Source organism: Oryzias latipes, chromosome 8 (assembly GCF_002234675.1).
Source record: "Oryzias latipes chromosome 8, ASM223467v1".
Classification (NCBI taxonomy): domain Eukaryota; kingdom Metazoa; phylum Chordata; class Actinopteri; order Beloniformes; family Adrianichthyidae; genus Oryzias; species Oryzias latipes.
Genome location: NC_019866.2, coordinates 5,277,385 through 5,290,298, shown reverse-complemented (window position 1 = coordinate 5,290,298; position 12,914 = coordinate 5,277,385). Strand labels below are relative to the sequence as shown.

The following is a 12,914-nucleotide window of genomic DNA, read 5'->3' as shown; positions in this document are numbered from 1 at the left end:
GAAGCCAAAACAAAACCAAACATACAAGGGCGCACAGCAAAAACTGGAAAAATATTTTGCAATGACCCAAACAAGAAATACCGCTTTATTTTACGCCGCATGACAAGAAGAATGTTGTCTGTTGGCCTTTAGTTCACCTCGTAGAGTTTGCTTCTTTGGTGGGAAACAGTGTCACACTATCTCTGTCAATTGTGGCTGACGCGGTTTGAAAACCAGCTTGGACGGAAACATTTCGACCCATGAATTCACTTTGTCACTCAATAATAAAGGAGCCTTAAATCTTAAGAAAATGTGCCATGTCCATTAAATAAGAGTCTGAAACTGTAACATCACAAACTTACTGTAAACGTCTGGTCATGCATGACCTGGAATCAGAACGCTTTAGGTCATAACAGACTCCAATGTTTTTCTGTCCCGCAGCAGTAAAGGACAGATGATTATTTTCACAATTCTTCTTTCTTTCTGTGCATTTGCTCCGCCACAAAATCAAAAACTCACCGAAAATGTGCCTGGTTTTTGCCAAGATTTTTGCAAAGAGGCAAATGTACAGTAAAAAGAAATGTTTTTTCTTTTAGAAATCCATAAAACCTAACAGACAGAGTGGGTTTTAATTTACACAAACATATTTTTTTCAAACTGATAAACCAGGTTTAACGTCTTTTTTGGCCAAAGTTTGTTGTCTTTCTATTTTTAGGATATGAGACAAATGAGGGAGTATTTCTGATTATGGTAAACAGCTCTCAGTGCCCTCAGACTGCCTAAAGGACTCCCAGCCCTCCTCCTCAGTCTGAGAACTGCTAGACTGCTCCGTCCATAGTGAACGGGGCGATGGAGGACTTCCTCGGCGGGGTGCGATGGTTGGTGCATTGCAGGAATGTAGAAACCAGATGACCTCAAATGGAAAATCCAGAGCTGATGTAGGCGGCGAGTGGGCCATCACGTTTGCTCTAATAAACACTCAAGTCTCTTTTTGCCTTCTTTCTTTTTCTAACCGCTCGGTTTCCTGGTCGCCACCCCTCGTACGCTGGACTCTAGCCCGCTTCGGGCCCTGAGATGCAAGCTGGGGTCCAGCTTTAGCTGATCAGACCGACGTCATAATACTGTCTAAAAGTTATAATTTCTGCTGTAATTACACAGAAGCAGAGATGAGCTAAATTTAAACTTCAAGGCTTGTGAAGGGGGATGGAAGAAGGGGTTCAGGGTGGATGTTCTTTCCCCAAAGTTGGGGTGGAGAGAGTCTAATGGCCTGCTGGAGCCCTGTGGTTTTCTGCTGCTGAGGTCTGCTTTGGTAAACAAGCCGAAAAGAAGGAGAAGAAAAAGGGAAAGAGGAGAGGGTGGGGGCTCTTACTGCAGAGGAGCTCAGACGTGACGGCCTGATTGCTCCCAGCGGTTGTGGTCAGGACAGAAAAGGAGGAGATAAGGGGAGGGGGTACAGCTCAAGGAGAGCCTACAGTTCTTTGCCTGCTGTCGTCATCGGCCCTGATGTTGTGCAGGAGCCGTACATTCATGAGGAGAAATGAAGTCCGCCTCAGAAAGGAGCAGATAAAAATCTCTGGAAATGTTTGTTGCAGCTTGGAAGCGTTTGGAGTCCCTGCAGGTTCACTGACTTCCAGAATGTGAATTGAAGGCAGCAGTCTTGTAAATCCTGAGGTTTCACACTATAAACTGTGAAGGTTACTTTTAAGCCTGTAATCATCGCCCATTTTTTGACGCTCACCTCCTCTCCCTGCAGGTTTCCTCATGCACAGACTCTGCTTGTTCCTGTGTGGGGGGTCATGGGGGGCCCTAAATGATGGCAGGATGAATGAAAAGAATTTCTCTCATCTTAACACCGTCAACCTGGCTATTTATTCATTTAAATGTTATCACCTCCCATTTCTGTCTGAAACAAAACAGTCTGACACGGGAAATCCAAGCTGTGAAGATGAGGAGGAGAAGCTCAGTCAGCTTCCCTTCGGCTCTGTGTGGATCTGAACTCCGAGGCCAGAGGAGCCACTCCCTGCTAATGAGTTTAGAGTCGAGCACCATCTCTCTACTTAGTGAGCTAGAGGAGATGATGTGAGCGCGCTCAGCTGTGTGGAAATCCCTCCCACACATCCAAACCTCATGAAATCTCTCTCGTGACCACAAAGTTTGATTATTCATTCCTTGATTGCACAAAAGAGTCATTTCAAACTTTCTTCCTAGACACATTAAGGTTTTTTTTCCCGCTGTGTGGCTCAGATGTTAGTGTCCTTCCTGGAAATGATGCATTAAGGCGAGTCGTAGGGCGGCGTCTGGTGTGAATTTCAGTGTCTTCGCTGAATCCGCTCTTTCCTGCTTTGTTGTTTAGATCCTATTTTTCATCTGTGGATGTTTTACTTTCAGCAGCATCGATCCCATCTGTAGCATTAAGGACACTCAGACTTTTGCATCTGACATTTTTCAACCCTGAATTTATTTCCAAATATTCTAAAGACATGTTTCATGGTGGGACACTGGTTAGCGCTCTTGCCCCCCGGCTGGGAGACCTGAAAGAATCATCTTTCTGTGTGGAGTTTGCATCTCCCTGGCTTTCTTCCCACCGTCCAAAAACATGCTTCACAAGTTAATTGGTCACTTTAAACTGTCCCCAGGTGTGAATGTGAGTGTGTATGAGTGTGTGATTGTGGCCCTGTCCAGGGTGTACACTGCTTTTTGCCCACGAACAGGTTTAGAAAATGAATGAATCATTAAAAATATATATTCTTTTGTATTTTTTCCACTCAAGGTAATGCTAAAATAAGTGGAGTCTTTTATTATATGTTGCAAATTAGCGACATATGACGTGAAGAGGATGAATATTTGGATTTGTTGCTTCTTTTCCTGCTGAGCATATATAGCCAGAATATTTCATAATTTATAAATAAATAGTAATAAAATGTTAAAAGCCTTTAATGTTTTATGGTTTTATTGTATTAGATTTTAATTTTTGAATAATTATTGGATTTATTATAGTTGTGATTAATAGATTTGAATCTTTTTTTTATAGTTTTGCTTGTTTATTGTTTTTTAGATGTGCTTGAATGGTTTTGAATGCAAGTAGCTGGCCGCTTTTGAATTTCCTTAGGGATTAATATTAATTCTATTCTATTCTATTACTCTATTCTATTCTAAAATTCTAGTCTAGTCTAGTCTAGTCTAGTCTAGTCTAGTCTAGTCTAGTCTTTTCTTGTTGTTGCACATCTGTGAGAGCCGAAGCATTCTAGCCTTGGGAAGTGTTTCACATTGAAGCCGCTCTAAAACACAGGCACATGTAAAAGACGCGTGCTGCACGTGGTCAGGTGGGCTGCTTTAATCTTCCGCTGTGCAGGAGGGAAGCTGGCCTTGTTGATGCATCACCCCTCTGCTTGCTGGGTGTGGCAGGGAAGACCATCCAGCTTCCTCCATGGCAGGTGTGACCTTTCCGATCTTCACCTCCAGATGACTGACATCTATCTGGAGGTCGCAGACACGTCCCCCACCTGACGGATTGTGACACATATTAGTGCAAAACTGTGCCGCTCCCCACCCTCAGCTCCATCCGCTGTGGCCCACTTATCTCCTTGCAGAGTTTGGGTTGCAGCTGCCCTCTAGTGTCCAGAGCATCTAACTGCAGGCTGAATGCGGTCGAACCCACCGATAGGTTTTGTGGCAAGGGGATTTACTGGAGATTAAAGGTAAAATTAACCTGCTTAAACGGTTACATCCCATTTTTAGACCGTATCTTGTTTTTGTAAATTCTGCTAATATTGAGATCCTGGATAAAGAAATGAATGATGTATGTCAAAAGAACTTTCAAGGACTTGGGTTTTGGGAGCTCTGCATCGTTTATATGTGTAGCTTCTCTGTCAAATTAAGTCTTTTTACACGCTTTAAACTGTTACTTTAGCTTTTTGTCAGTCAAAACTTGAAAAAAATGTAACTTTAGTTAGTTTAAATCCTTTTGGCTGCAACATAATCGTTGTCCATATTTGGTGTAAAATTTTTGAGATAAGGATGGTTTTAAGGCAGGAAAGTGATTATTTTACCTTTATTATTTTTACTTATTTTATTTTTATTATTTTTACTGTTATTATTTTATTTCAAGATGTCTGTCTAGTTTTATTTTTTTTTACTTTAATGCTTCTGTGTCACCAGTAGGGGACAGAAGGTGTTCACAGAAGTCAGACACTTTTGCAGTGAAGGGGAACAGTTTTACCTCTGGTTTTATTTGTCCCCCCCCATGACCTTTTCTGAAGCCTCTTTTAGAATAAAATTCCATGGTTTTGTCTGCAGGCTGGCTTATTTGTGACACTCCAGCGCAGAACTCAATCAGCAGTCTGGTGCTCTTCGCTCTTCTTCTTCCTGTGAGTTTCCTGTCAGGCCTCTCAGCTCTGTGCGTTAACATGGAGGAAAACTTTGTTTTGTCTCCCAAGAAAAACTCTGCTGCTAGTTTTACGATTCCTGAAGGGGATTACAAACATCAGTGGAGTAATCTGGTACACCGGCGACCTTGCTTTGCCAAATCCTGGCTCACCTGCCTCCTCATCCTTCTCAATTTTGGCAGATGTGTTTGTTGATCATCCTTAGATTTGCAGCCTTTGATTTCCTGAGTTCAGGAGCTTTGTGTCTGCAGGTTATGATAAAAACCTCGGGTCTGGTTGGGTTCATGTGTCAGATTGTTGCAGGCCAGATAAGGCATGCACACTATGATGGAGTGTGGAGACCTTGTTGTCCTGCCTTAACGTGTCTCCGCTCTGCATGGCAAGCCCACAAAGGCAGGCGTGCTTTTGTTGCTACGTTTTTCAGTTATGTAAACCTTTTCTTCAGCTTTTCCGAATATTTACGGTACTCCTCTTTTTCTGTCTCTGCACCGATTCTCCTTTTCTGTAAATTTCCTGTGGTTCACGAGGAGGAGACAGTGGGCTGGACATCCTAGGAGGTTTTTGTTTCCAAATGGAGCACGTGTCCCTCCTTGCCAAAACTAACTGCTATTGTGAAAAAATGCGGCGTGAAATCCCCTTTTCAGTCAAAGGTAGAACTTGTGTATTTTGAGATGTTAAAGTCTTGTTTGGCTGCCTCCTCTTGAGACAGTGATCCAGCAGGGCGGTTCCGACAGACGATGCACAGAACCATGGGCTCTGGTCTGAACCACAGAAAGAAGAGAAACCCACCCACATCCAGTCTTCTGACTTTAACAGGAACCATAATTATATGGCCCTGTGTATTTATACTTAACTGTGACTCAGTGGGGACATGTGGCATGTGTTTGTGTGAGCGTGCACGCACGGCACAGCCTGCCTTTGTGTCCTGTGCATTAGTGAAAGTTGCCTCAATAAACTATTTAAACTCAGCATTAAGTGAGCTGTGGACCAGAGCTAGTCTGTTATTTGGAAAGAAAATGTGCTGCAGTGGTGGATTTTTTTTATCTTAAAGCGAAAGCAATTCCACAAAAGAAAATGCACTTTTTTCAACAAAACACAAAGTTTGAAACACTTTGAAATGCGGTAAGAACATGACCACACACAATTTATTATATTAGTTAAAAACACAACATTAAAATTAAAGCTGTGAGCAGCATTGTATGGCCCAGAGGTGCCATCCGCCCTCGCCGGCCCCTATTACCCACTTTTGACCTGCCCTCACTGACTGCTACAGGTTCTTCTCACTCCCCCTCTGCCACCCAAAGCTGCACAGGACAAATTCATCAAATTCAGGAAAAAACACATTCTTCTTTTCGTTTGGTCACCTGGGGGTGACGAACAGGTCTCTGTAAATTTTAGAGGAGTTGGCAAAAATATTTTTTTTGATTTCCTTCGCAACAGAGGTTTTTCTGTGAACTACGCCCACATTCCTAATATGTTCATATCGTGTTTTGTATGATTTTGGGCAGCTTGAGCCAGGGATTCATGCAATACATTTGCAAAATATTCCGGTTAAAAATGTGCAACAGGGGAACATCACTTTTGCGAGCTCACCACGCTATCGCTGGTCAAAACCTACAACTTCCAATTCTAGCATTTTTTTTCTAAGTAGCTTCCCAACAATACTCGAGGAGTTAGGAGGTGATAGATTGAAATCCCTAGGAGTAGTTTAAATTTATTAAATGTACAAAAGGTGATTTAAAATAAAAAGTTAAAGATGGTGGCCCCTTCCCGAGGTCAAAGGTTAATAAATTTTTGGTTGTGGTTGTAGACTTAACCTGGTCTTTTCCCATTTTGTGTGAAAAAAGTGGAAAGCACAAAATTTCAGTTTGCCACAACATGGCATAGGTCCTGTGGCCATCCCATAATATTTTCCAAACTTCCTCTGGATTTCCCTGACACATCTGTTTTTATTTAATTTGTGGTATTTCTTTTTTGAGCCCCAAAAGAGATTTTGGCCCCATTATTTTTTTTTTGACTATATCAAACAGTCGTTTTCCTCAGGTAGGTGCGTACAGCCTTTGGTGAGTTGTTGAGTATGTGGCAGGGGTTCATTTTTGCTTAAAGCTTCAGTAAGGAAGAAAAATTGTGAAAACAATCTGGTCCTTGCAGTCCAGGACAGAATAAAGAAAATTGTATTTACATTTTCTGCTAGCTGTAACAAACTGGATGAAAACAGAAATAAATATTGCTTTCCTTTAAAGATTTTTTGTCATTTAAGTTTTTTTGAAGCACTAAATTTATGTCTGTAAAATATTTACAAGTGTCAGTTGTAGTGATGGGGATCAAACTTCCCAAACAAAAGGAACTAAATGTAGTTTATAGGATCACATGTTTTGACACTGAGTCCAATCGTGTCCTGCAGCCAGCTTTTCCTCCTCAAATGTATATTTACTTTGTCCAACATCCTCTTTTGACTCTGCCTCATGCATAGTTACGTGTGCACAAAAGAAACATAAACATGATTGAAGCATGGAGAAATGTAGATTTATTTTATTTTCCTTCAGATTATAATTTTTCTCTCCCTTACAGATTGGAGAGCTCCAAACCAAAAAAACCTTTAACTAGTTACCTCACTGGTGTGAACGGTGCTCAAATCTGCTGTGTGTGTTCTTCTCGGCGCGGTGCAGAATATCCACAGGGTACAGTTTCTTCTCGGATGACTGCCGTCTCCAGTCGAGTTCACACTTGCCCGGCCGTGTGGCAGGTGAAACCTGTCCAACCTCCCAAGCAAACGGATGTGTGGCTTGTTAACAGGAGTGAGAGCTGGAAGGGAGGATTGTCTGTAGCGACATGGTCACTGGTGAGCTCCTGACTCAGGTATCCTGGACTCCTGGCTGTCTGGTAAGAGCCGGACTATGTGGGCAGAGTTTTGACGGTGCCTCTGAAGTCTTTGAATGTGAGAAAATTGGCAAAGATGTCACACTGACATCTAGCCGTTTAAGCTTGTCCTTGTCTGCTCCTGCCGTTCTCTGGGACTCTATACTTTCCCCTCTGAACTGAAACAAAAAGGGAGTGGAACATTTAATACAGCATCTTCATTTGTCTTACTCCTGGGCTCCTTCTTTCCGTTCGCCCCCTCTTCGTTGAGGGAAGGCAACGGGAGGCAGGACTGGCTTTTTTTTTGGGAAGTTCAGCACCAGAGTCATAGCTCTGTCACTGCAGACGTGCAGCCGATCTTCAAGCAGCAGAGCGGATCTCTGGAGCCCTTCAGATCCAAAGACGAGCTTCACCAGGAACCCCGACCTCATCGATTTCTCTTGGATTTCACTGGAAAGTTCCACTTTGTGACGCAGTTGTTTACTTGAAGATGACAGTCAGATCTTTTTATGCAAAATTGGATTCAGTTTGACAAAAAGAACAGAAGAAGCAAGACTGAGTGAGCTCTAGGCTTGCTGATGCCCGTTGGGATAAAGGGCTGACATCACAGTAAGATGGAGAGATTTGTTTAGAGGTACAGAAGAGGAAGAGAGGACAGTGGGAGGGAGGATAGAGGCAGGATCCAGCCCTCTGGGACAGCACAGTAGTTTTTGGGGGGTGGACAGAGCAGCTTTGTGCGCAGAACATCACCGGACACCAACAGGAGGGGAAGCTGCCTGTTGTTCTGTGTGTGTCTGTAGTGAAACCAGACCTACCTCTACACCACACGCCTCCATCTGCTGCCCAAGACTCCCACAAAATGAAGGATTAAACTCACAAAAGGAGCAGGAGGGACTGGGATGGATTGGAGAACCCTGGAGTGAACCACTGGATAAGAAAAAAAAAAAGTCAGCAATTCCTCATCTGGACTTTGTCCACGAATCTGAGTTGATTCTTGAGTGTGCAGCTCATGGTGGTGGTGAGCGATGCCGGTCTGACGGAGCTTCACGGCCAGATGCCTGCCGCTGTGCTCCAGAGCCCCGCACCAGCCGGGCCCGACTGGAGCTTCCAGAACCCGGTGGGGGTTGACTGCAGCTCCCCGGAGCCTCGCTGCATTTGGGTGGCGGTTCTCCGGGGGACCTCGGACCCGCTCGCCCCCACCATGCCAGCCGAACACAACCAGAGCTTTCATCATCTCAGGGTAAGAGGAGGACTCCTCTTCTTCATTCATTGTTGCAGCATTGGAATATTATATTTTACTTCAGATTTCAGCCCCGTCCTGTTGAGATTGAGCTTTTACGGTGCTAAAGTGGAATATTGCCCAGAAACCGCAGAGTGTAATTAGTCAGTTGTGGATGTCAGGAATGTTTCTGTAACTGTACTCATTGTTTGGATTGTGTTAGCCGTTCAGCTGTTGACTCCTTCCTGTTTTGGAGCAGATCGTCTTTTTGCCCCGAGGCTCTCTGACGGATTCATCTGAAACCTATGAGGAAACTTTATACCGGTGGATTCATGCTGTTTACAAAGTGACGTGTTGTTGAAGGCATGCAGCGTCGGTTGATCCTGTGATTTTGTTTTTGATTGTCTTCAGTGTGACTGTCCTTTTCATCTCTAATACCAGCTAAAAGTTTCAACGGAAACTGCCATTCTTCATCTAAAGGACGGTTTCTTCATTTTTCCTGCTTGTTTACACAATATTTCTCTTATCTATTCTCCAAAATTCTACTTAGATCTTTGATCTTTTGAGTCTTTCTCGCTCTAGAATGATAAAAAAAACAGATCCTTTTCTGTTCTGAAGGAGGAGGATTATGGTGATTACTGAGCGATCCTCCTCGGGTGTAAAGACATGATGATCTGCGTGTTCTCCCCATGTTGACTCCTTCTTTCTTTCTTAAAAGGATTTCTAATTAGTGGCTCAAAAAGATGAAGGGGCCCGTTAACTGCCGCTTTCTGCAAACTACTGTGGGAGCTGTCTGTCTGTGCATTCCCACCCCCCCATAACCCCCTCCCCACTTAGGAGCATCTCATTCTCATGTGGGTATTTTTGTGTGGAATATTACTTCCCTCTTGACTCTACCCCCCTCCCTTTCTTAACTTAGGTGACAGTTAAGAAATGCCACAAACAGGAATGTGAGCTGGGGTTGGGAGTGTGTATGGACACAGCTGGGGCAAACACACACCGTATGCCGTTTCATGAGAGAGGTGACGAGGAGAGTTTCCAAGAGGGAAAACATTTGCGTTTAATTGTTGCCATTTAATTGTTTCTCTGTCTCCACATTAAGTCTCAAGTCAGGATTGTTTCAGACCCGCTCGGAGGAAAATGTTGTTCTTGGCGGGTAAAACATTCTTGTGGCGTTTTTCATATATGGAGAAAATTAAGCTTAAAATTGCATTTCAGGGTGTTTCTTAATTCAGATTTTTGCGAATCAGGAGCAGACACAAAAATGTAATTTGAAAAGAGCTTAATGGAACTGTAGGAAATAGGCTGGGCGACCACAAGCTCCCAGCTCTGCTCCATTCTGATCCACCCACTATAGACGACAAGTTTCATGTACGTCTTTGTTTTCCTCGTCTGAGCTGGAATCTGGCTCAAAACTGGACGGCCGGATAGTTGAAATATCGCTCGCCTTTCTTGTTTCATCGCTGATGTTAGGTTGAGGGTGTGAGGGGCTGTAAGCCAGAGGGAGAGAGTGTAAACAGATGGATGCCGGGAAGTAACCATAACCATAACCGTAAACCATAATTAAAAGACCACTGGGAACATTCTGAGTGGGTTTTTAAGAAGAAAATCACTTTAAAGTAGTAAAATTATTGGTCCATGGAGCAAGTCATTTTTACTTAACAAGAAATCCTGTAATAAAATATCAAAATCTACAAACACGTAGTTCCACACAAGCATGCAAAAGTAAAAAAGTGAGCCTGAAAAGCTGTGAGATAGGATGTTCTTCAGCTTTGTGCTAAGCAAAAGATTTGTATTTTTTGAGTTTTTACATGTAGTTCACTTTGATCACAATCACAAAAAACGTAGAAATGACTTTTTAGAACAAAATGAGAATATGATCTTAGTACAAGTTGGTCCATCTTGATAATCCTTATAAAATCGAATACTAGCACTTGTTCTTAGAACGTGAATCCAATATTTTGTTTCCAAAATAATGACAAAGAATATTTATTAAACTTGAAAATAAAATCAAGTTTTTCTACTGTCCAGAGTATGTCGAGCTAAAAGGATTTTTTAAATTCATTTTAATAAGAATGCCCTTATTTCTAGATCCTAGCAATTAATGAGACAAAAAAATATCACCTGTGCTGGAAAAAACTGGGAGCAAAAGATAAGTCAAAGCAAATAAAACCTGGTCAATGTCTAAGAACAAGGTGTGAAATCTTTACAAGTGTCAAATAATTTGCATTTTGCTTGCATGACTGCTGTAATATTTCTCAACCAGGCGGAGTGACCCCGGCCGCTGACAGAGAGGCGGGATCGGTTAGAATACTACGACTTGTTAAGGTAGAAAACCCTGTTTAACTGTCGTTGCATCATCACCAGCAGACCAGGTTGAACTGACAACAGACGTTGGCTGTTTTTTTTAAAGTACACATAGGTTTGTTCATATGACCGGGATGTGCAAACACAAACCAACCCAACCATCTTCTGCAAAACTTCTTGACGTGTTTTTCTGCGTTTGGATGTTCAGAGGTGGTGCAGCTCCTTTGCTGCGTCCAGGCCGGTGATGTTGCAGCCTCCCCTCTCAGACATCCGCGGCTGTCAGGATTAAAGGCTTGTCAGCATTTGCAGCGGCCCTAAAGCTCCACTTTTCAAACGGGTTGCAGCTGTCAGCTGTTTAAAACAGCATTATTGTTCGGTCCTGCTGGGGTTTTAGTGCTGGAGCCGAGCTCCCAGACGGCCATTCGCAATCCTGCGTGCTGCTTTACCTCTGGATGGACTTTTTGTTTGTGCTCGTCAAAAACGTGCGCTGCTTAGCTTCAAAATGTTATCATGCACCAGCAAAGCTTCTTAGCATCTGGAAATCCATATTACTGGATTTAAAGAAAGGAAACCGATTATTATTATTATTCCCTTTATGTTTAGATAAAGCTAAATTTCACTTAAATAACTAACATTTATTCAGATTAAGCAGATAATCTGGGCATGCTGAGCTCGCTTTCTCGTTTGTTCAGTTATGCAACGTAATTATACACTTCTTAATGGAAATCAGGGTTACAAATATCCGCAGGGAGATCTCGCTGTTGTGTCATCACCACTAAACAAACACTCACAGCAGGAAGCTGTTCTGCATATTCATCACTCCGACCACGATTTGCCGACTGAAAAAAAGTGTCCTTATTAAAATAAAAGCACTTTATTTATTCACCCCCCCGCCTTTAAAAATCAACTTTAGATCAAAGTTGCCTTCAAAGAAGCGATGGACCTAAAAGTCTTATTATTTGGTCATCTAGATTTGGGTTAAATTAGGAATATTTAAATGTTTTCTGTATAATTTAGGAAAAAACCCTCAAAGGAGGAAGAAAATATCTTTTCTCAGGAAACATAGTTTGACGGAGCTCCATCTGTTAAGGAGATCGAGATGAGCCTGAAAACCACAGAAACTGTTTCCGAGCGCCGTCTTGCTTCGTTCTCTGTGATGGACAGGCAGGACAGATCAGAGTTTTTTTTTAAAGCAGTGGACAAACGAGAAGGTGAAAGGTCATGATGGGTGCCAATCTGGCCCAAAAGGGGGGAGGGAGGGGGATGTTGTAGATTTGACATCGGAAAGACCCAGAGAACCCTAAGAATGAGATTGCTCTGGTTGGTGTATGTTTTGGGTAATCACAGGGTTTGGTATTCCAAGCGCCGGGAGGAGCCATGTGGTCGAAACCGGCGTGCTGGAGCCTGTCGCTAGCTGGGGCCTGATACTCCTTCCTCCTCATCCTTCTCCTTTCATTCACTCTGCTGGTGATTCCTCCCCTCCTGGGTCAATGTGTGTTTCGACTTGTCCAAGCCAAGGCACTGGCTCTTCCCTCTCTTTCCTTTTTCCTTTTCTCTTTTTCCAGTGTGTTCTTATCTGCAGTATTTATTTGACTCTCTAAAACTCCCCCTGCTCGCGCACCTCTTCCTGATTCTTTAATGCAACATAATGACCCTTTGCAGCGTGGCCTGGGAAGAAAATAGCAGAGGTCTCCTTCCATTGTTTAGACTGTCAGAAGATAGATCTGACTTTGATCCATGGACGTCTGTCTGCAAAACACACACTCCATGCATTCGCTGTTGTCTATCACTCAAACAAACTCATTTAAAAAAAAAAAATGTGCAGTGCGCCTTGGCACTGCCGGATCTCATGAAGGGAGACAGGAAGATGAGCTGGAAGGGAGAGGAGAGAAGTGAAGGAGAATGGAGAGAAAAGACTAGAAAAAATGATAAGTGGCTCCATAATGAAAAGTATATTTATAGGAGCTACTGGTTTTCACCACGCTCTGCACTTTGACCAGCTTCCTGCTCCAAGCATGCACTTCCTGTTGTTGCACAAAGACATGCAAACCTGTGGACTTTTGTTTCCATTCATTTAAACCTCTGACCTTCATCTTTCATTGATTGAATCAAGCTCCAAAACCTATTTGGTTTTACTGCATGAAATTGGCATGCCACTCAGAGTG

At 42.9% G+C, this 12,914-nt stretch overlaps 1 protein-coding gene across 8 annotated transcripts in view; it reads left to right on the top strand.

The window, feature by feature from the left end:
* Positions 1 to 12,914, top strand: part of arhgap23 (Rho GTPase activating protein 23) — a 65,437-nt gene that overhangs the window by 22,946 nt on the left and 29,577 nt on the right. For 2 of the 8 annotated variants that reach the window (XM_023957399.1, XM_023957398.1), the window contains exon 1: positions 6,915 to 8,463. The exons of 2 other annotated variants lie outside the window; for them this stretch is intronic. In XM_023957399.1, coding sequence (XP_023813167.1) covers positions 8,233 to 8,463 — 231 coding nt within the window. In that variant the 5' untranslated portion in view covers positions 6,915 to 8,232. Of the gene's footprint in view, positions 1 to 6,898; positions 8,464 to 12,914 lie in introns of those variants that run through there. 4 more of the 8 variants (XM_023957406.1, XM_023957405.1, XM_023957397.1 and 1 more) reach the window with 4 other exon arrangements.